General features: G+C 37.6%; 1 protein-coding gene across 6 annotated transcripts in view; it reads right to left on the bottom strand.

Moving 5' to 3' along the window:
* THUMPD2 (THUMP domain containing 2) overlaps positions 1 to 24,183 on the bottom strand; it is a 45,830-nt gene that overhangs the window by 9,376 nt on the left and 12,271 nt on the right. For 3 of the 6 annotated variants that reach the window (XM_036873608.1, XM_036873611.1, XM_036873612.1), the window contains 3 exons: positions 17,896 to 17,983; positions 10,947 to 11,018; positions 10,338 to 10,452 (listed from right to left, as the gene is read on the bottom strand). In XM_036873608.1, the coding sequence (XP_036729503.1) occupies positions 10,338 to 10,452; positions 10,947 to 11,018; positions 17,896 to 17,983 (275 nt within the window). The remainder of the gene's footprint in view (positions 1 to 10,337; positions 10,453 to 10,946; positions 11,019 to 17,895; positions 17,984 to 24,183) is intronic. The other 3 variants (XM_036873613.1, XM_036873614.1, XM_036873610.1) reach the window with 2 other exon arrangements.

Below are 24,183 nucleotides of genomic sequence, written 5' to 3'. Positions count from 1 at the left end.
TCAAAGGCCTAGGTGGGGCAACTACTTCCAGATGGGCCTCTTTCCAACTCACCTTCCCTTTAGCAGTGATTCTCAAAGTGTGTCCCCAGGGAAGCAGCATCAGTATCACCTGGGAACTACAAATGCAAACTCTCGGGGCCCCCAGCCAAACCTATTTAGTGCGTATCAGAATCGACTGAAGGGCTTTGGTGGAACACAGACTGTTGGCCCCGCCTCCAGAGTTTCTGATGCAGAAACTCTGAAAATCACGAGCACTTGACCCGTAAGATTAAACACGCAGTAAAATCTTTTAAATTATTAAATATTTAAACTGCCTGTGAACAAAGAGTTTGTAACTAAGGAGATAAAATTCTGAAATAGAAACAGAACTCAAAACAAACAAGTAAAAAAATCATCTCTTTTTTACATCTCTGCAGGATGATTCAAGAACATGAAAAAAATTTTAAAAGACTGGTATGTCTTGAACAAAAATTGTCCTACTTACTCCCTCCTTCTGGGAGAAAAATGAGTAAGAACTGCTTAAAACCAGGATTATGGCCCTAAGATGTTTTATTCCAAAAGGTTTTAAGAGCCTTTAAGATATCTTTCTATGTGTCTACTTAGACAAGAGACAAGGTAAATTGAGCACTTTTATAAAATTGGGCACACCCTTTTTCTATTTTCTTTAATTGTACTTTCTGTTTGTTATTCTTTCCATCCTCCAGGTTTATAACAATGGCATTCTGTCCTGTAATTCTCAGTTGTTCAAAATTAGTTGTATATTTGATTCAATCCTCATGACCATTTTACCTTGGCTTTCTCTATTCCTCAGTTGGTTCATCTCTTAAATATCTGGATTTTATTAATTTTTTCCCCCTCAAAAGTGCTTATTAGTGAAATGTTGCCTGAACTTTTTTATATTTGAAAATATCTCTATACTAAAATGACATCTTGGTTGGGCGTGATATTTCTGGGTCCCACTTTGCCTCAGTAACCTTGTAAGTCGCCACTATTCCACTGGCTATTGCTCTACCACTTTCTGTTTCTTTCCATCAGCATTAGATTATGCGCTTTCCTTATTTGGTTGCTGCTGGTGAAAGTTTTCCCTTTTATTTACACTATTCTTTTTCTGATTTCATTAAATACAAGAGAATACAAATACTTCAATGAAGTTGAAGTTTCAATCTGTCTTCTTAATCCATAATGAGTCTTGAATATGCAAAATGTAGTTTGGCATCTGGATCTGGTCACCATTTAATTATAGTCCAAACAGAAATCTTTATTTATTTATTTATTTATTGAAGTATAGTTGATTTACAATGATTCAGGTATACAGCACAGTGATTCAGTTTTTTATATATATAAATATATATATAAAAGAATATATATATATATATATATATATATATATATATATATATTCTTTTTCAGATTCTTTTCCATTATAGCAAACAGAAACATTTTTTGAGAACAAAGAGGTTAGAAATAAAATTATATAATTTTTGAGATATTTATTGTCTAACGAATTGGTTTATTATTATGGTGAACCTAAAAAATAACATATCTGGCATAGTGAAGTTTTTTTTAATTAATTTTTTTATTGGAGTATAGTTGATTTACAATGTTGTATTAATGAAGTTTTTTTTTTAAATAAAAACTTAAAATATTATTTAACATTAAAAATAAGTGAAATACTCTGTACTCGTATGCTGAGCAGTTTCTTAGATGCATCAGCTCTAATACCATGTCATAACTGGCATTTTACAGAAGAAGGTAGTATTTTTTTAAAAATATGGACTTCTAAAATTTTTCATACAGTTGCCTGCAACATTCTTCAAAGTTTCATTTTTATGGTTGATAGTACGGTAGAGCTCAGAGTAAATTCTGCTAAATGGAGGAGACTCTCAATTCTATTTTTTTTCATTGGGAAAGTGTAAATATCTCAGCCCTCTGGTTCACAGTCTCTCCATTCAGAGTGCTTTTGACAAATATTTTCACAACACAAAACGCAAATAAGTTGTCTCTATTATTCTTTTAATTGTAATGCCAAATTTAGAGGCTGTAAAATCTAAGCCTTCTCAATTTCATTCCATTCCATTCTAGAATATACATTTAACCAATTAAAATTAAGGAAGCCATTAGAAGATTCTTCCTATAATATACCCAAGGTGTATTTACAAATTTCAGAGTCCTGTGCATAATTGAGCTATCACTGTTTTAATTTGTTCATTTCTTCCTTGGTGTTTGTAGGGATAGATTTTAATGTCCTGTTGCCAGCTTTGTTTTTAATAACTGCAATTCATCAAAATTTTCAAAAACTTAAGGTTTTTGGCACTCCATTTGTTGAATTCTTTGATTACAGATTTCCAATGAATTTTGAAAAAAATGCAACTGCAAATAGGCAACTTGTTTATTTTAAAAAGTTTATAGCACAATTATAAGATACCCTGGCTGATTTACAAAGTAATTCTTCAAAGGCTTCAACAGTTTTTAAAACATTGAAGTATAGCTGATTTACAATATTGTGCCAATCTCACTGTACAGCAAAGTAACTCAGTTATACACATATATACATTCTTTTTAATGTTCTTTTCCATTATGGTTTATCCCAGGAGATTGGATATAGTTCCTTGTGCTATACAGTAGGACCTTGTTGTTTATCCATTCTAAATACGATAGTTTGCATCTACCAACCCCAAACTCCCAGTCCATCCCTCTCCCTCCCCCCTCCCCCTTGGCAACCACAAGTCTGATCTCTATGTCTGTGAGTCTGTTTCTGTTTTGTAGATAGGTTCATTTGTGCCATATTTTAGATTCCACATATAAGTGATATCATATGGTATTTGTCTTTTTTTTTAAATAAATTTATTTTACTTTTGGCTGCATTGGGTCTTTGTTGCTGAGCATGGGCTTTCTCTAATTGCAGCAAGTGAGGGCTACTCTTCATTGTGGTGCGTGGGCTTCTCATTGTGGTGGTTTCTCTTGTTGCAGAGCACGGGCTCTAGGTGCATGGGCTTCAGTAGTTGTGGCCTGTGGGCTCTAGAGCGCAGGCTCAGTAGTTGTGGTGCACAGGCTTAGTTGCTCCATGGCATGTGGGATCTTCCTGGACCAGGGCTTGAACCCATGTCCCCTGCATTGGCAGGCGGATTCTTAACCACTGCACCACCAGGGAAGTCCCTGTCTTTCTCTTTCTGACTCACTTTACTTAGTATGGTAATCTCTAGTTGCATCCATGTTGCTGCAAATGGCATTATTTCATTCTTTTTTTATGGCTGAGTAGTATTGCATTGTATATACATGTACCACATCTTAGGCATTCATCTGTCGTTGGACATTTAGGTTGTCTTCATGTTTTCGCTATTGTGAATAGTGCTATGAACATAGGGGTGCATGTATCTCTTTGAATTATACTTTTGTCCAAGCATATGTCCAGGAGTGGGATTGCTGGATCACATGGCAATTCTATTTTTAGTTTTCTGAGGACCCTCCATACTGTTTTCCATCGTTGCTGCAGCAACTTACATTCCCACCAACAGTGTAGGAGGGTTCCCTTTTCTCCACATCTTCTCCAGCACTTGTTGTTTGTAGACTTTTTAATGATGGCCATTCTGACCAGTGTGGGGTGGTACCTCATTGTAGTTTTGATTTGCATTTCTCTAATAATTAGTGACATTGGGCACCTTTTCATGTGCCTACTGGCCGTCTGTATGTCTTCTCTGGAGAAATGTCTATTAAGGTCTTCTGCCCACCTTTTTGATTGGGTTGTTTTTTTGTTGTTGAGTTGTATGAGCTGTTTGTATATTTTGGAGATTAAGCCCTTGTCAGATGCATCATTTGCAAATATCTTCTCCCATTCTGTAGGTTGTCTTTTTGTCTTTTTTTTTTTTTTTTATGGTTTCCTTTGCTGTTCAAAAACTTGTAAGTTTGATTGGGTCCCATTTGTTATTGTTTTTATTTCTATTGCCTTGGGAGACTGACCTAAGAAAACATTGGTACAATTTATGTCAGGGAATGCTTTGCCTATGCTCTCTTCTAGGAATTTTATAGTGTCGTGTCTTATGTTTAAGTCTTTAAGCCATTTTGAGTTTATTTTTGTGCATGCTCTGAGGGTGTGTTTTAACTTTATTGATTTACATGCAGCTGTCAAACTTTCCCAACACCACTTGCTGAAGAGACTTTTTCCCATTTTATATTCTTGAAAGGCTTAAACATTTTTAAACCTACCTAATGATGGGCAAGCAAATAAAGCGTGTACTGTCATGCTGAATTACTTTTTTTGCATTCAACCATCTTTATCACAGATAGCCTGCAGTTCAGTTACTCTGCGTATATTAAAAAAAAATTTTTTTAAAGTCTGTTATTTTGATAACTTAAGTTTCTATTTCAATTCAGAACATCACAGCTTGTTTGGAGGTAATTATGAATTATGTAGGTACCATGTCAAATTCCAAGTACATTTCTGCTTCACAGGTTACTTTATTTAATAAGAACATTAATTTTCACCATGATGCTGTGGTCCACCAAATAATGCATAAACAGACACACATGCAGTGCTGAGCTGAATTTACAGTAGCATTCAAAATAATGAAAGATGTTTCATCTCTGAGAGAAAAAACTTCCTAAATTTCCAAGAATTGGAGGAAAAAAAAAAAGCTAAACCACTACTGGAATTGACTTAGCTGATCTTCTCTTTGAAGCATCTGATAACATTGATACAAATATGGCAACATTTACCTTTCTGCAGAGGTCTTCTGCTAATGGAGCCAACATATTAATAGCTATAGCTTCGTTTTATTTATGTACATAAGAAAATTTGGAATTGAAAATGAGCAAAATTAATTTAGAAGAGTGGTCATTTGATCTAAATGAAAAGTCATGCTTCACAGAGTGATATTTAAATGCAGTTCTTTCAGCTGCATGTGATAAATGCTTAATTTTGGCTCAGTCTCCTTAAAATAATGACTAAGTTTTGAAGTAAATGCTAGATGCTTCTATGAACAGATTTGTTTCATTTCATTAGTGCTATCACCATGGCCCTCACAGTGGATGATAAATGGTAATAAACATTTTACTCAAGTTATCTGTTCATCAACAGCTTTCTTGAGAAATATAAACTCAGTATTTACTTTTTCATTAAATATGCACTTTTAAAACCTAACTGCTGCTGAAAGAGTCTGTTACAGAATAGTAGCATTACCAAATAATAAAAAGGGATTTATACCGTATGATAAACCATAAAGCCATTGTAGCAAAAACACTCAAACTCTCTATGGTGAGCTTCTTACCCCCTATTTCCCACACGTGTTTCACACACACCTAACCCATCACTTCCTACATTTCCCCCTGACTCCCCAAATGCCAGGGCATCCTGGCAGCTTCAAGAATCTTGCAGAGTATGGTGTGGGCCACAACACACTTGAGTAGAACACCGAGGGCCAGGTGAGCAGGGGCAGGACTGGTATTAGAGGAAAACTCACACTAATAAGAAAGGAAATGCAACCACCACATTATGGGGAGCTTATGGGTGTAGAAAAAAGCATGCCTTATATCTACAAGTGTAGAGAGGAAGGCAGAGATGTGACTGAGAACAAAGCACAGTTATCACCAATAATCTTATTATACACTCTTTCACTGAATGTGACAGGCTATAGAATGTCTAGTTAGAAGGAGTGAAAAACATTCCCCTTTTTTCACCTGCCTATAATTTTGTCATTTTAGTTAATCATTCGTGTGTTTCTTTGGCTCAAATCTGTATATATATTATACTGAGAATGTGTTTCTGTAGATTTTAAAAAAGCCTAATCAATGACTAATTATTTCCTACGATAGCCTGCAACATAATATTCATTTGGTTCCAAGTTTTCATGATGATCAAAACTTAGGAATAAACACGTGCAAAATTTCTGCATGTTAAAGGATTATCTCATCTTATATTAATTAGTAGAGGGTTATAAGATAAAGTGAATGTTACTAAAAAAGGAGAAAAAAATAAGGCCATTAATGCATACAGAGAATGAAGACAGTGATTCTGCAAAAGCACAAATCACGGTAGGAGTTTTATTGAATACTAATGTTCCTAGATGTATCCATGCTTACAGAAGTCTTTAATTCATGCTGTGTGTCAGACACTGGACTCCAGGTAGTTATGTAATAAATTCTCACTACGGCCCTATGAAGTAGGTACTAGCTTCATATTATAGATGAGAAAATACAGAGAGGTCCAGTGTTTTGCTGAAGGCCGCATAGTGAAGAAAGAACAGTGGATCCAGGATGTATACTCAATTTGATTCTGAAGTTCATATGTGCTCTCATTATAGTAAGAGGTGTGAGATCCTTGTGTAGAAATACAATTCTAAATTGTATTTATGATGAGAGCTTTAAAAGGTAAAACCAAATTAATGAAGAAAATATACAAAGAGTAAATGCTGGAGAGGGTGTGGAGAAAAGGGAACCCTCTTGCACTGTTGGTGGGAATGTAAATTGATACAGCCACTATGGAGAACAGTATGGAGGTTTCTTAAAGCACTAAAAATAGAATTACCATACGACCCAGCAATCCCACTACTAGGCATATACCCTGAGAAAACCATAATTCAAAAAGAGTCATGTACCAATATGTTCATTGCAGCACTATTTACAATAGCCAGGACATGGAAGCAACCCAAGTGTCCACTGACAGATGAATGGATAAAGAAGATGTGGCACATATATACAATGGAATATTACTCAGCCATAAAAAGAAATGAAATTGAGTTATTTGTAATGAGGTGTATGGACCTAGAGTCTGTCATACAGAGTGAAGTAAGTCAGAAAGAGAAAAACAAATACCATATGCTAACACATATATATGGAATCTAAAAGAAAAAAAAAAAAAAGGTTCTGATGAACCTAGGGGCAGGACAGGAATAAAGACGCAGACGTAGAGAATGAACTTGAGGACGTGGGGAGGGGGAAGGGTAAGCTGGGACAGAGTGAGAGAGTGGCATGGACATATATACACTACCAAATGTAAAACAGATAGCTAGTGGGAAGCAGCTGCATAGCACAGGGAGATCAGCTCGGTGCTATGTGACCACCTAGAGGGGTGGGATAGGGAGGATGGGAGGGAGACACAAGAGGGAGGGGATATGGGGATGTATGTATACATATAGCTGATTCACTTTGTTATACAACAGAAACTAAAACACCATTGTAAAGCAGTTATACTCCAATAAAGTTGTTAAAAAAAAAAAAAGAAAATAAACACTTATATCTAGCTAGAATGTCCACCTCTAAAGTAGAGGCATGCAACGAAGGGGTACTTATTAAATAGTTAATATTGGCCCCTACGTACACAAGATATATAATCCCCCCTAGACTGACTTTTCATATTAAAAGGCTGTGATGTTAAAATAATTTAAAACAGATGTTTTATTCTTTCCTCCAGAAAGTTATCTTGAAAACCAGTAATTCACAAAAGAAAAATCTACAAATGACATAAAGTGAAAAAGGTTTTATCTCACTAGTAATTAAAGGTAAATTTTACAAATTTTTACCAGATTTGTAAAGAGTTTAAAAAATCGTAATAGAACGATAATATCCAGCCTCAGCAGAGGTTGAGGGAATGTGCACTATAATGGCCACACCTGGTCTGGTGTGACCTGTTACAACTTCCATCCTCACGTGCTCTGCCTTCCCGTCTACCAGGAGTGCCCGTCCCGCCACTTGTGCGCTGCGTCCCATCCTTTCTTGGGGGCTGGGAGTGTATCAGATGAGCAATTCTCTGTCTCCTACACTGTCGAGTTTCTCCTGTTTATCTGTTCATTCTCTTTAGCGTAAGAACGTGTTGTACTTTTTTAAAAAAGTGAATTCTATCTTCAAAAAAATCCCTGCTTGATGCCTAATCTCACCACTTTGTGTTACCGCCCCATCTCTCTGCGCCCCTTACCAGTCAAACTGCCCAAAAGAATGACCAGGACTCGCCATCTGCAGGTCGCCTTCCCCCATCATCGTCTCCAGGACCCGCTCAGGCGGGCAGGTCTACGTTCCTGCTGCTCCACGGACACGGCCAGGCCGTATTTTGCTTCACCACTGGCAGCATCTGACACAGCTGATGCTTCTTCCTCTGATTCTCTCTTACCTTCTCATCACTGGCTGTTCCTTTACTAGATTCTCACCCTCCAGAACGCTAAGCATCTCATCCTCAGAGAAAGCCTCTCTTTTCTCTATTTGTACTTATTTCCTAGGCGATCTCGTGGATTTAAATGTTATCTGTACTAGTGATGTCCATCTTCTCCCCTAAACTCCAGATCTGTATACTGACCTACTACACTGACATCTTCTCCATGTGGTGTCTAATCATCACATGGAACTGAACAGGCCCCAAACTCCAACTTGCTCCGCCTGCGGTTTTCCCCAACTCAGTAAATGGCAACACCACCCTCTAGCTGCTCAAGTCAGAAAGCTCACTCATCCTTGTTCTTTTCCTCACATTTAATCCGCCAGCAAATCCTGTTGGTTCTACCTTCAGAAAATATATATACATATCTCTGACCTCTACTTAACACCTCCACCAATACCACTTTGCCCCAAGCCACCACCATTTCTTACCTGGGTTATTGCAATAGTCTTGTAACTAGTCTCTTTGTTTCAATCCTTGTCCTACTGTTGTCTCTTCTTAACACAGCAGTTACAGTGATCTTTTAAAAAAGTAGGATTTATTTGGCTATTTGGTATCATAGAGAACTTTTTTCTTAAAAAAATTTTTTTTTAATAACAGTTGAGCACTTATACTTGATTTTAAAGTGAAATCTTATGGGAAATGCCCCAAACATGAGAACTGATGAAAGTGGAGTTGGGAGCGCAGCAACGTTCTGATGGGCAAATCAGTGCTTCCTTCCTCATGCTGCTAAGGCACTTTGGAGACTGTACCGGGTATGAAAAACCACTGTTCTGGAACAACTTATAGAGCTATTCCATTTCTCTTGAAGGTCTCAAAAAAATAGCTTTCTTAAAGAAATTAGGGTATATGAAAACTTGATTTCAGTCTAATCACCCCTCGGCTTCCTCTAGAAAATTGTGTCTTATGCACAGAGTCCTGTTAAAAACCTTGACAGAAAGGTTGAAAAGATAGTCATTGATAGCAAACAACTATGAGATCTCAATCAACAGTACAATTTCTTCTTTGATGCTGCTTTTTTTTTTTTTAATCATTTCTTTTTTTTTTATTGGAGTATAATTGCTTTACAATGGTGTGTTAGTTTCTGCTTTATAACAAAGTGAATCAGTTATACATATACATATGTTCCCATATCTCTTCCCTCTTGCATCTCCCTCCCTCCCACCCTCCCCATCTCACCCCTCTAGGTGGTCACAAAGCACAGAGCTGATCTCCCTGTGCTATGTGGTTGCTTCCCACTAGCTATCTGTTTTACGTTTGGTGATGCTGCTTTATTATGCATTTATATAAAAGTTATCCTAACATTTTCTTCTTGTTAATAACTCATCTCTACTACTTTTTTACTATAATAAAAATCTGTTTAAACAATATTCTGTTCCTCTAGATTACAGATTCAATACTGGGACTTATCTACCACCTATTCTCTCATTCTCATGTCAAGAGAATACGATTTTCTCAGCTGGGAATTAAATGTGGTCACTTTTAAGGGAGAAAGGTGCACTAAGGGAAAAAAAGAAGGAATGTGAGGCTTCTCTCACACAGTCTAAATACCTTGGGCCTCAGGGAAATATTATTTTGGACTCCACAGACTTGATTCCTCGTCATGTTTCTTGCTGCTGATTCCGCATCAGCAAACTGGGAGTAATGGTTTCCCTCTACCTCACAGGGTGACCAATTGTCCTGGTTTGCCCCAGACTTCCCCGGTTTTAGCCCTGAAAGTAGTACTGGTTTAGCAAACTGGGATAGTTGGTCACCTCACTCCCTATATTACAGGAATACTGTCCAATGAGGCAAGGAGAAGGTAAGATAATTCAAAACATTTCATATACTTTATCTGAAAGAATCCACAGAGCTATTATTATTATTATTATTCTGTTTATTTTATGCCTATACTAAGTGATCCCTGGTTATGATGTGAGAAATGGTTCAGATGCAACAAACACATCTTAAGAAGGCATGCTTTTACTTACATGCTTAGGGAAACTACATAAATACTGTTCCTGATCATGAATCATTTGAAAAATTAAAAAGTTACAATTATCACATTGGAAGTAAACTGAGTATTGGCGCCACAGATATATTACAGGGTATAAACAATTCAACCTTTATATATGAAAAGTGAGTCCTGTTTTACATTATGATTCTAAATGTATTTGCAAATGTTCATTTCCCCCAAATGTTTGCATTTTTAATATCTTACCTATCACAGAGACTTTAAGTAACTCAATTTTATCCTTAAGGCCTGCAGCTTTCAGATTGTCACATGCACCTAGCAACTGTGAGTCACTGACGTCAGCACCCACGTAATACACATCCTATGAGGGAAGAAATTCATATTATAAGTATAAATAAACCCATATTTTATGTAGTTAAGAAAATCTACTTGCATTTTCAATGATGAAAATGAAATTAATAGATTTGTTAATTCAGGTTAAAACAAATTTAGAATATTTCTTTAAAATGACATTCATGGGCAAAAAACTGAGAAGTTTTTGTTAAAATTTTAAAAACTGTTAATAATATTTTACAATTACAAATGTCTAAGGAATTTAGGGATTTATATAATCTAGGTCATGACTAATTATTGTATTTCTATCATATTTTCCTAAATTTATCACAGTATTTAAAGAAACAACACAGCAATTTAATTAACCCTTCAGAGTCTATTTTTATTACAGTTATATAGCAACTTGTATAATTAAAAAATAATCCCTAAATAGACAGTCTACCTGTAAATTGGTAAGTGAATACACACACACACACTGATTAACGTAAAACATTGCCTGGTTTACCAAACTTTAGAACTTACTGGCCATTCTTTAGCAGCTTCCAAAAGTATTGTTCCAAGTCCACACATTGGATCTAAAACAACTGCACCAGCCTATAGACAGAAATGTTGATTTGCTATCATTAAATCTATTATAATAGGTATTATAAAAGAAACCTAACACTTGAGGAATCAATATTTCAGAGTAAAGACTCCTTTCTATACTTTATTAGGAATTTCAGGTAGTTAAAGCCCTAGTGCAGGTATGCTTGACACATTTAAAGATTAGGAAGGAGACCAGTGTGGCCAAAGCGCAGTGAGCGAGAGGGGAAAGGTGGTGATGATGTCAGAGAGGTGGCCAGACTACTTCATCAGGATGGGCTGCATGACACCGCGTGCAGTCACAGCCACCAAGTCCTACAGGCTTAAAACACCGTGTAGCTCACGCTGCATGCCCACAGAATGACACCTGGGGCTTCCGCTCCTCACTCAGCAAGTCACACAGTGAAGTGGTCGCCACCTGGAGCACGGCCACTGCTGTGGCAGAGGGAAAGAAAGCAAATCAGGCACCGGCTTTTAAAGGTGCCATCTGGAAGTGACATACATCATTTCCACCAACATTTAATTGGGGAAGGCATGTCAGTCACATGACACACACAATTTGAAGGGGCCAGGAAAGTGTCATCCTAGCTGTACCTGACAGGAGAACAGGAAATTTGGAGAAAAAACTAAGAACTCTCCCATCTGGGCAGTGGGGCTGGGGTGGGGTCGCATCACGTCAGATCTCGTAGGTGTTATAAGGGGTCTGGTTCTATGTGGAAGGGTGGGAAACTACTGGAGGGAAACTGAGTGGGAGTAACATGATGTTACATTTCGAAGGGATCATTCTGGCTGCTCTGTCGAGAACGGATCACAGAAGGGTAAGAGTGTTACAGGGAGGCTAGTTAGGGAATCCAGGCAGAGGTAACGGTGGCTTGCATAAAGAGTGACGCTGGTGGAAGTGGGGAGAAGTAGTTGGATTCTGGGTATATTTTAAAGGTAGAACCAACAGGATGGATTGCATGTGGCATGTTAAAGAATGACAACGGTCTGAAGTGACCGAAGTTTTTGACCTGAGCATCAGGAAGATGAGCTGCCTGTTACTGAGCTGGGAAGTGTTGGGGTGGAAAAGCTGCAAAGGAGACAAGAGTATAGTTCTGGACATGTTCATTTTGAGATACCTCTTAGACCAAGCATGGATGTCAAGTGGACTTAAGCATCTGGAGTTCAGAGGAGAGGTTCAGGCCACAGATATAAATTTGGGAACCGTGGTTGTTAGTTTATAAATGGTATTTAAAGCATCAAAACTGGATGAGCCATCTAGGAAGCAAGAGAAGTTAGAAAAGAACAGTCTATGGGCTGGACGCCGGTGATCTCCTAAGTACAGACATTTGGTAGATGAAGATTCAGCAGTGCACACTGACAGCAGCACATCCTGACGCAGAACCTAGAGTGGTCCTGAAACAAAGTGGAAACACCCATTTCAAGAAGGAGTGACGAGTGTCCACAGGCTAGTCGATTAAGCAAGATGAGCTCTTTCAGTGGAGTGCTGGCGATGAGAACTTGAGGGAAGTGGGCACAAGAAAGAGCGGGAAGAGAAGAAGTAGACACCAAATATGGACAACTAGTTTTAAGTTTCTCTGTAAAGGGAAGCAGAGAAGGTGGTGGTAGCTGATGGAGCATGTGGGTTCAGGAGAGGGTTAATTCTTTTTCAAGTTGCAAGATATCATAGCATGTGTACATGCTGATGGGAATGACCTAGTAGAGAAAGAAGTCCTCAAGTAGGCAAGAGGGAATGGAATCCAGTACACAAGTAATGGAGTGAAACAAGGACAGTTCATTTATTATAATGATGACAAGGCAAAGTATGAGGGTGTAGATTCCAATATGTCAGTAAACTTGGTGGGGAGAACATGTTAAAGTTCTCTTCTGATTCCAATATTTAAGTCAATTAAGAAGTAAGACAATTAAAAGTATGGTCAAGAAATGGCTGTAATGATAGAACATAAAATCCAAGCTGTGAAGGAGGGGTGAGGACAGGTGGTGAGTAGGGTCACCTACTAGAGGTCCCACGGGGTTAAAGAACTGCTTTAGGGCACAAGAGGAAGTGAATGGGAAAGAGAAGGAGGTTAACAGCAGGATTCTTGAATCTGAGATTTTGGAAGGTATACCCTTCTGGGTATGATAAAGTCTAGGATGTGACTAAGGCAGATCATTAGAGGCAGGGAAGCCAGGACACTAAGGGATCAGACTACAGAGCGGACACTGAGGTCATAAAGAATTATGACAGGAGTAATGGTCTATACCATTACAGAAGAGATAGGAAGAGATCTGTAGACACCGGGATAATCTGATGGCATGCGCTTCTAAGGCAGTGAGAGATCTGGGGCAGAAGGGGCGACGAGGCCAAGCAGGACACCTACCCCACCTCCAGGCCCAGCGGTCCCTTGGTCTGTCTACAGAGGAGGCAGAACGCTCAGAGGACAGCCAGGTTTCAGTCAGAGCCAGGGGGTACCTGATGGAAAGAAACAAAATGTCCTTCAAGAAAGAGAGAGACTTTCCCCTGGCACGAAATTACGGAGAGTATCACATGGGTCTCCCATGAAGGGGCAGAGAGTAACAAAAAGAATAATGATTTAAATGGCAACTTTAAGATTAATAGTGGTATGAGAACTAATTTTTATTAAGATCTTAAAATGTGCCAAACACTGTGTTCTTTCTCCCCCATGGTCCCTGTTCAATGAGGTAATTTGACCTTAAGTATCTTTCAATGTCTATTTTACTGTAGGACCTTTTCTAGCCATATTTGGGTACACAGGCAGAAGCAGAGAAGTATTTCCATATGCTTAAAAGAATAACTGAGATTTATAGAACTTGGTTTTCCTTACTTGTTATGATATATAGGAAGAACAGTTTATAGTAAACATGAAAAATATCTAACGACCCCAGACTTAAGTTTCATTTTTCGTGGCGCTGGCCTACCTGAGGTTGAGCTGCCTGTGCACTGCTCTGGGCACCAAGCTCCAAAGAGGGGCCTGGATCAACGCTGGACGCTGGGATCACTTACACGGTGGGTCATCACTGCATCCCCCCAGAAGAACCCTGCTGCGCTATTTCTCACCTACTTTAACAGACCTTCTTTGTTGGTGGTCACATTAGAGAAACAATTTTTACTTTCGGTCCTAGCAGGACAAACTGACAAAAGGGAAGAATTTCATTGAGTATTATTTGTGGATATTTTCGATCATTTACTTTCTGTATTTCTGAAAATTGTATGTTTAGATCAGATAAAGGTAACATTTCAAATGTGTAGGTGGTTATATAAATTTATTATGTAAATGTAAACTGTGGTGACATCACTGGAAGTTTGGGAAAAAATAAACTGTTACCGTACCCCTCTCTCCTTACTAAAAGAAATTTAGGCTAAAGATGTAAATCAAATAAAAAAGAAAATCATGGATTCTGGGAATGTGGTAATATGGGAATAGCTCTCTCCTTTTTCCCTCAGCTCTGAGCTATTTACTTCTGAGGCAAGTGATGTTCAGAACCAGAGGCAACTGGCGCTAGGAGACGCCCTGGGCTCTGCTGCGGTCCCAGGAGAAGGACCCAGTGCGAGGTCTCCTCGCCATGGGCTGGGTGGGTGGTTAGAGACCAGCACTGAACCCAGAGGGGAAATCACTGGCATCAGGGAAAAAACCTGGTCTTCAGAGATCTGTGGACCTGCAGGGAGACCAGTGCCTAGAAGAGTTTTCACCGAGTGCCTCAGCATGGCTGACAGTCTCCTTACACTACCAAACCCAGGGGTGCCAGAGATCCACTTGCCTTTTACCACTTACAGGATTCCAGCCATTTAAAATACTTTACTAACCACACTTGAGCCCCAGTGAGCCAACAAAGAAAAATAATGACACATCTAAGGGGAGGAGGTCCCTCAAAACCTAGAGAGAACATAGAGCAAACAGCACACACATCTAGTGAAATGAAACTCTTGGAGGGAACAGATAAATATGCGAAAAAAAGTAAGAGCTTCTAGAGATAGCAAATACAGCACACACACACACAATTTTCCAAAGCTAAAAAAGACCATGATTTTAAAGCTAAACATTTCACTAAATAAAGTAGAGCACATCTTTGTGACTCTTGTTATAGTTTCTAAGAAAATATCCAAGAATAACTCAAAATGCAGAGCCAAAATATAAAGAGATGGAGAGCATGTGAGAAAGGAAGCTTAACATGTTTATCACAGGAATTCCAGAAGCAGAAAAAAGGAAGTAGTTTAAGGTTAAAGGCACTAAAGCAGAATAATTGAGGAAATAATAATTAAGTAAATAATGCACGAAAGAGTGCCTGAGGTGGAGGAAAAAAATGGTATTTTTATAATTATACATTCCAAATAATAATTATTATAACTATGATTATTATTACTGTTGGGGTCCAGGGCAGGCCACCCCAAAATATGCTTCAATGGCATATTGATTATCTTGAATTAAAGTTACTTGAGAAACAGCCAGTAAAAAGAAATGATATTAACAAAGAAGGAAAAGAAAGAAAAAGACACTCTGATCACCTCCTTTCCCCCTAAAAGCAGGAACTAAATTTCCCTTGTGAAGGTATCCTCCCACTACTGGGAGGAGATAGAAAGCATCCTTATCACCAGAGTTAGGGAACTGAAGGCTAAGAAAGCTGTATAAACAAACTTTGTTAGTTCTTCATTAGTCTGCTACCATAAGCACAAGCCCCTTTGTTTCATTAAATCTTCACAAATAATTGTTTCTTTGTCTAAAAATAATACATAAACAGCCTGCTTTGGTCACCTCAGGGGTCCCGTTTCCATTAGACTTCCATGCATACGAATTAAATTTTTTTTTCCTCCTATTAATCTGTCTTGTGTCAATTTAATTATTAGACCAGCCAAAAGAACTCAAGAGGGGTAGGGGGGAAGTTTTCACCTCCCCGATATTACTATAGCAGAAGTCAACACTTACATACTTTCTATATGCTAGGCATTGTTCTAATCACTTGATAAATGCTAATTCACTTAGTCCTCACGTGACCCTATGAGATTATTATTTTCATCTTGCAAATGAGAAACTTAGGCACAGAGATGTTAAGTTATCTTACCTAAAGTTTCCCAGCCAGTAAGTGGTAGAGCCAGAATTAGAACTCAGACAGTCAGACTCACCGAGCTCTGGGTTGAATAGAAAAGACTCTTACATAAGTATTTACATCCTGGTGATATTCCTGAACTTCAGAGGATTAAAGAGAAAACTCTTATAAGCTTGCAAGCAGAAATGGCAAGATAGGCATAATGGAAAAGAAAAATCACACTGGTGTGAACTGCTCACCTAGAACACCAGAAGTGAAAAGACAATGGAATAGCATCTACAGACTTCTGAGAGAAAAGGACTGCAACTCAAGAATCTTATACCTAGCCAAAGTGGGGATACCCAGGTTGAAAGGAAGAAGTTGGAGGATATATAGGAATCCAGACAGTATATTCCTCAATACCACATTTGAGGAAAGTAGCTAAGAAAAGATTAACCAAGCAACAAGTAAACCTGAGCCGAGGCCTCAAAGTGAAGAACAAAGGCGAGGAGCAATGCACCTCACGGTATATCTCTGTGTGTTTATACAGAAACGTGTATGTTACACACGTTACATCTTAATGATTAAGGATAGGCTGTGTAATATAAGTGCAGAATAAGCACTTTTGAAACAGAGGGACACGCTTTAAGGGAAATTCTGATACATAATAAATAATTTAGTTCAATCTAGTAGTTGGGAGTTGGGAGTGGAAGGGGGGAAAATGTTTCAAAGGTCTCATTGTAGGGAGGAGTAAAGGTGGGGCAGGAGAAGAGAAAAAAGTACCCCGGAGGTCTCACCTTATGATAGGGAAGAGGGGAAAGATTAGAGTGTCTTGGTGGTAAAAACAGTGTCTTGGCAAGGAAAAGAGTTGATGTCTTGTTGTAAAGTTAGAATCGAGTCCCATGTGTTTAATTAAGAGAGCTGGGAGAGGGAGCCACTAATGGAGTAGAACATAAAGTAAAATCCAACCTCAGGGAGAACAGTGAAATGATTAACTTGCTTAAACTAGCAAAAATAAAGAGAATAAACTGTAAGAAGTTACAAACAGAGTAAAACAGGAGGAATGCAATCAGGTGTATCTATCATAATACTGAAGTCTCTCATTGAAAGAGCCTATCAGAGTGGGATAAAAACAGAGTTCTGTGTTTATAAAAAAAACACACTGAAAACAAAGTTGAAAATAAAGCAGTGTCAAAGAACTACTACAAAGGAAAATGCAAAGAGAAAGAAAACAGTAAAAATATTAATAAGACATGGTGAAATTTAAATGTAAACTTCCAAATCAAGATAATGAAAACTTTAATAACAAGAAAGAGGCACACTTCACAATGAAGCAATAACAGTCATAAAAGAGTATAAACCAAACTACACAGCAGCTGAATGAGGTAACAACTAATAAAAGTGCAAAATCTTAAAAAAATGTAATAACCTAATAAATTTCAAAATACCTCTTTCAGAACTGAGTAGACAGTAAAACAGTAAATAAAGATATAAAGGCCATCTCCTGACTAGAAAATAAAATTATTTTCTTATGTCCATGGAATATTTACAAAAACTGATCAAGATCTTGGTTAAATTTTAAGAAGTAGAGGTTGTACAGGCCATGTGATTGTGACTAGGAATAATAAAATGTAGCTACTTTTTGACTCAGCTTTTTCATAGCCAAAATACTCTCAGAAGTTCAACAGTATATAAAAACGTATCACTGCAGTTCGTAAGAGTAATGGCAAGAAAGAAAAAGAAAAAAAGAAAAAAAAAAGGTTAGAAGAACTAAAGAGAAAAGATGACTATCAATAAGAGACTGTGTAAGTTAATTATGGAAGGGACCCTGCTATTACATTAATAAGAATGAGAACAGTTTCCTTACCTTAATTTCTGCAAGAGAGGCCATTGCCCACGCTATGGTAGATCTCAGTCCTGCTGTCTTGATGTAAGCTCTGCTGGCTAAAGGAACCCTAAAAGAAAAGAACACCCAATATTACTGTATGTTAAAGAATATGATGTAAACAAAAATAATTAACCCATTCATATCTGTACCTCATTTTAACAAGTTCATACAACATGCACTAAAGTATTTCCTGTTAGAGAATATTTAACCTTATTACAAAATTACCTTCTCTAATTGGCACCTTGTCTAACCAGCCAGTGGGGTATTTCAGAAAGGTAAATTTTTTAGATAAGTGAAATTTAAACCCTTATGTGTTTAACTTATAAATATTTAATCACATGAGGGAAATCTTCCTAAAGTGTTTATATACTTCCCTGACTTGCCACACGGACTAGACCTTTCCTTGCTGATCTGGAGTCATCAAGAGGAACAGACTGCATTGTGATATAGCTGTAGTATAGGAAGCAGGGCTGAATGGATGCTAACCCTTGAAATATGTTTTCTAAAAGTTCCCTTTTGTAAGTTTGCTTTTTGCTCATTTGCATCTTTCTCAAAAGATGGAATGAAGCATGACATTGTATTGCCTAAGATAATTTATCGAAAGAAGGGCTGAAGCAGACATCTCCCCAATGAGTTCACTGGTCTCCATTATGTATCACTTTATACTTTATCCTCTACCTAATCATTGCTACTATCAGTGTTTCCAGATTTGATACAAATTTTCAGAATATTACTTTTATGTTTCTAATGCAATGAACAAGCATTTCCTTGGAAATATCAATGCACTTTTCTATTTCATGTATACAATTTGTTGGTAAGACATTACGGTATGATTTCAAGAATCAGTGTCTGGTTGTTTTGGGGGTAGGCTTGTTCCAAAGCCACTAAGGGGCTATTCTACTAACATTACACAAAGCCACAGTGTTTTCCAAACCCTATTTCCTTTCATCGTTTTATTTCTGCTCTTTCTTTGACTTTAAGTTATCCTGTTTTGTGTGTATTTACTGCAAGCCTCTTAAGATCCTAGAATGAAATGAGGTAATTGTAAATACCTTATCAAATAAAACAGTATAATTGCATATTTACTATTATAACAAGGAAGCCCTGAATGGTAAACCCATGAGAGTTGTTTTTTTTTTTTTCTCTTGAAAGGTTTTTCAGGAAATAAAAATTCACATTGTAAATAGTACTATATCCATAGATTTGGAATCTGGGATATAAACTTTGCAGGTAGAAAGACTATAAAATATTTTGATCAATGAACCTTGCTTCTGCAGGCTAAGTGCAGCAATTATTTTGCTACAAAACACATTAGTTAAAACCAAAATGGAGAGATTATTTTCACTCTAGACACAAACACACACAAAGAGAGAGAGAGAGAATTGGTATGGAAAACTGTCTTTGTCCATATATATTACAAAGTGCTTTTCTAAGCATCAGAGATTTATGTAGAACCTTTTAAATTTTTAGCCATTATGTGCATATTTTTACTAATAGAAGTTTTATTTTATGGAAGTCAATTCTATTAATATGTGACAAAAGTGAACGCATTCTTATTTTGCTTAAACTTGGGCAAAACTTGGGTAATCTGCTATTACTTCAACAAAACGGCCTCATTATGTCAGTAAAAATAAAATTATTCGGGGGAAAGAAGTGTTCAGAAATAAACTCCTTGAAAATAAAAATAATTCCCTACTTTCGTAAAATCCGCTGATGTGTTTAATCAGAGTTTAGCTGGCTTTTACCCTAGTACAAAAATAAAGGTGTTTTTTCCTCCAGAAAGTAGGCATAGAGGGAACTTACCTCAACACAATAAAGGCCATATATGACAAACCCACGGCCAACATTGTTCTCAATGGTGAAAAACTGAAACCATTTCCTCTAAGATCAGGAACAAGACAAGGTTGTCCACTCTCACCACTATTATTCAACATAGTTTTGGAAGTTTTAGCCACAGCAATGAGAGAAGAAAAAGAAATAAAAGGAATCCAAATCGGAAAAGAAGGAGTAAAACTGCCACTGTTTGCAGATGACATGAAACTATACATACAGAATCCTAAAGATGCTACCAGAAAACTACTAGAGCTAATCAATGAATTTGGTAAAGTTGCAGGATACAAAATTAATGCACAGAAATCTCTTGCATTCCTATACACTAATGATGAAAAATCTGAAAGAGAAATTAAGGAAATACTCCCATTTACCACTGCAACAAAAAGAATAAAATACCTAGGAATAAACCTACCTAGGGAGACAAAAGACCTGTATGCAGAAAACTATAAGACACTGATGAAAGAAATTAAAGAGGATACAAACAGATGGAGAGATATACCATGTTCTTGGATTGGAAGAATCAATATTGTGAAAATGACTATACTACCCAAAGCAATCTACAGATTCAACGCAATCCCTATCAAACTACCAATGGCATTTTTCACAGAACTAGAACAAAAAATTTCATGATTTGTATGGAAACACAAAAGACCCCGAATAGCCAGAGCAATCTTGAGAAAGAAAAACGGAGCTGGAGGAATCAGGCTTCTGGACTTCAGACTATACTACAAAGCTACAGTAATCAAGACAGTATGGTACTGGCACAAAAACAGAAATATAGATCAATGGAACAGGACAGAAAGCCCAGAGATAAACCCACGCACGTATGGTCACCTTATCTTTGATAAAGGAGGCAAGGATATACAATGGAGAAGAGACAGCCTCTTCAATAAGTGGTGCTGGGAAAACTGGACAGCTACATGTAAAAGAATGAAATTAGAACACTCCCTAACACCATACACAAAAATAAACTCAAAATGAATTAAAGACCTCAATGTAAGGCCAGACACTATAAAACTCTTAGAGGAAAACATAGGCAGAACACTCTGGCATAAATCACAGCAAGATCCTTTTTGACCCACCTCCTAGAGAAACGGAAATAAAAACGAAAATAAACAAATGGGACCTAATGAAACTTAAAAGCTTTTGCACAGCAAAGGAAACCATAAACAAGATGAAAAGACAACCCTCAGAATGGGAGAAAATATTTGCAAACGAAGCAACTGACAAAGGATTAATCTCCAAGATTTACAAGCAGCTCATGCAACTCAATATCAAAAAAACAAACAACCCAATCCAAAAATGGGCAGAAGACCTAAATAGACATCTTTCCAAAGAAGACATACAGATTGCTAACAAACACATGAAAGGGTGCTCAACATCACTAATCATTAGAGAAATGCAAATCAAAACTACAATGAGGTATCACCTCACACTGGTCAGAATGGCCATCATCAAAAAATCTACAAACAATAAATTCTGGAGAGGGTGTGGAGAAAAGGGAACCCTCTTGCACTGTTGGTGGGAATGTAAATTGATACAACCACTATGGAGAATAGTGTGGAGGTTCCTTAAAAAACTAAAAATAGAACTACTATACGACCCAGCAATCCCACTACTAGGCATATACCCTGAGAAAACCATAATTCAAAAAGACACGTACCACAATGTTCATTGCAGCTCTATTTACAATAGCAAGGACATGGAAGCAACCCAAGTGGTCCATCGACAGATGAATGGATAAAGAAGATGTGGCACATATATACAATGGAATATTACTCAGCCATAAAAAGAAACGAAATGGAGTTATTTGTAGTGAGGTGGATGGACCTAGAGTCTGTCATACAAAGTAAGTCAGAAAGAGAAAAAGAAATACCATATGCTAACACATATATATGGAATCTAAAAAAAAAAAAAAAAAAGGTTCTGAAGAACCTAGGGGCAGGACAGGAATAAAGACGCAGACGTAGAGAATGGAGTTGAGAACACTGGGAGGGGGAAGGGTAAGCTGGGACGAAGTGAGAGAGTGGCACGGACATATATACACTACCAAATGTAAAATAGGTAGTTAGTGGGAAGCAGCCACATAGCACAGGGAGATCAGCTCAGTGCTTTGTGACCACCTAGAGGGGTGGGATAGGGAGGGTGGGAGGGAGATGCAAGAGGGAGGAGATATGGGGATATATGTATACGTATAGCTGATTCACTTTGTTATAAAGCAGAAACTAACACACCATTGTAAAGCAATTATACTCCAATAAAGATGTTAAAAAAATAAATAAAGGTGGTTTTTGATCTTCTTACATGCATTTCTTCTTTTTTCTCTTACACACTGTCTATCAGCAAGTTGAAGACATTCTCACCTACATCTCTCTAGCCTAGATTTGTCCCCTGAATCCCAGATCTTTATCTTCAAACGTGTGTTTGGACATCTTTTACCTGGAGGTTCTTTAAGTACTGCAAAATTTACAGATATAAACTAAGTACACTCTCCTTTCCCTGTATTTACTCTCTTGATATACGTCTTCATTTTCTTAGGCCACTTACCATCTATGTACTGGGTAATCTCATCTACACCTCCAGCTGAGACTTGTCACCTGAACTCCAGAGCTGCAACTTTAAATATCTACTTGGACATGTTTCACTGCACACACAACTACTTCCTTTCCCCATATTTTATATCTCAGTGACTGACACCAGTGTCTCTTGGTTGCCAAAATCAGATATCTGTAAGTTATTCTAGACTCCCTAACATTTTCTTGAATGCACGGCCTCCTTTTTATTACCCCCAACTTTGCCTTAGTTCATTTCTTCATCATTCATTGCCTGAACCAGTATAAGAGTTTAACCCCCCTTTTTTTATTTCCCTTCCACTTTAAAATATAATTTCCTTGGTAATTTTTTAAAAATCACAAACCTAATCACAACACTCTTCTGCTTCAAATTCTTACTGCTTTTAGAATAAAACTCAAGTTATTTAACCCGGCTTATAAGACACTTCATGACTCATTCCCAATCCTCTGTCTCCTTTTCTACCACTCTCCCTATGCATTCCCTGTCCCATCTATACCGAAACTACTTGCTGTCCCCCATGTACCTCAAGCCTCCTCACACCTCCATGCCTCTGCACATGCAGTTCCTTGCTTGTAAGATCCTTGCCTTCTCTTGTCCACTTGAGATATCCTTGCTTATTATTCTCCATTTAAGTGATACACTGAGTGATACTCTTCTGTGTTCTTTTGCTCACCTGTCCTCCATCAGTTAGGCCCTCTTTTCTAATTCCAATCAAGCACTGACCACATATCTGTTCCCCCCTTAGAGTGAATTCCTTGTGTTTAATAACCATCTTACTCATCTTTGAACACTGGATATGTAGCACAATGCTTAGCACAGAGTAAGTACTCATTAGATAATTTCACTTGAAATTAATTGAATGAATTAATCTTACTCTGGTAAATGCTTCTCCCCTTCCCTCCCTAGTTGCTGATCTGTTTAAAAATAGAATAGTTGAAATTTATTCACCACTTACTCTATCACAAAAGCAGTTATCTCATTTTCATGTGTGTTGTCTCATTTAATCCCAACTACAAAGCTAGGAAGCAGATACCATCCTTTTCCTGATTTTATAGCAGAGGAATGTGATAATATGCCCCAGCTCACAGAGTTATTTTGTGGAGAAGGGGGAACTGAAGTCCATGGTCCTTATCCACTATGCTTACTGTACCAGGTGATGTGCTACTAAGATACACATTTCTGTGTGTCCCTCAAACTCAATGGCTGCTCTGTCCTCTGTTCCATCACTTCTGACTTTCTTCTCTTGTCAGGGTCACCAGGTTACGGTTTCTGACCTCCACCGTCACTTCTCTCGTCCACCGCTATCTGCTTTTCAGTTCTTCATACGCCTCCCTTGCCGCACACAATGGCGAACTGTTTTAATCAACACACTTCGTGACTGCTTCCTTCCTTCGCTGAGGTAGTGAAACAGACTAATCACAGAGCGTCTAATGCAATCTTATTTTCGGCCACTGCTCATTCAGGGTCTGAGCCTTAATTTTCAGATACATACCTTTTATTTGTCAACTTTTAGGTTAAATTACCAGTTATTACTTGAGATGCCATAAGCATGACTTCTTGAGGGTGTCTAGCAAGCATTAAATAAAATTGTACACCTTTTAAAAACACATATAAAAACTTATATATATGTATATTTGTTAAGTTAATAATAAAAGAGCATGAAAGTTAGCATTTTTATATATGATTACAAATTAAAAATGAGTTCTTTTATTTGGTGCCAAAAATCTAAATACATTCATACTGCATCATTCAGCCCTGCTGGGGATGAAATGTTCCTTATAAATCAATATTCTAGACACTTACGCTCACCCTTTTAGGGGCCAAAGTGTTAAAGAATATTTAGCTGCTTTATGAATCCTT

The sequence above is a fragment of the Balaenoptera musculus genome, chromosome 13, assembly GCF_009873245.2.
Source record: "Balaenoptera musculus isolate JJ_BM4_2016_0621 chromosome 13, mBalMus1.pri.v3, whole genome shotgun sequence".
Taxonomy (NCBI): domain Eukaryota; kingdom Metazoa; phylum Chordata; class Mammalia; order Artiodactyla; family Balaenopteridae; genus Balaenoptera; species Balaenoptera musculus.
This window is presented reverse-complemented; position numbering and strand designations above follow the sequence as displayed.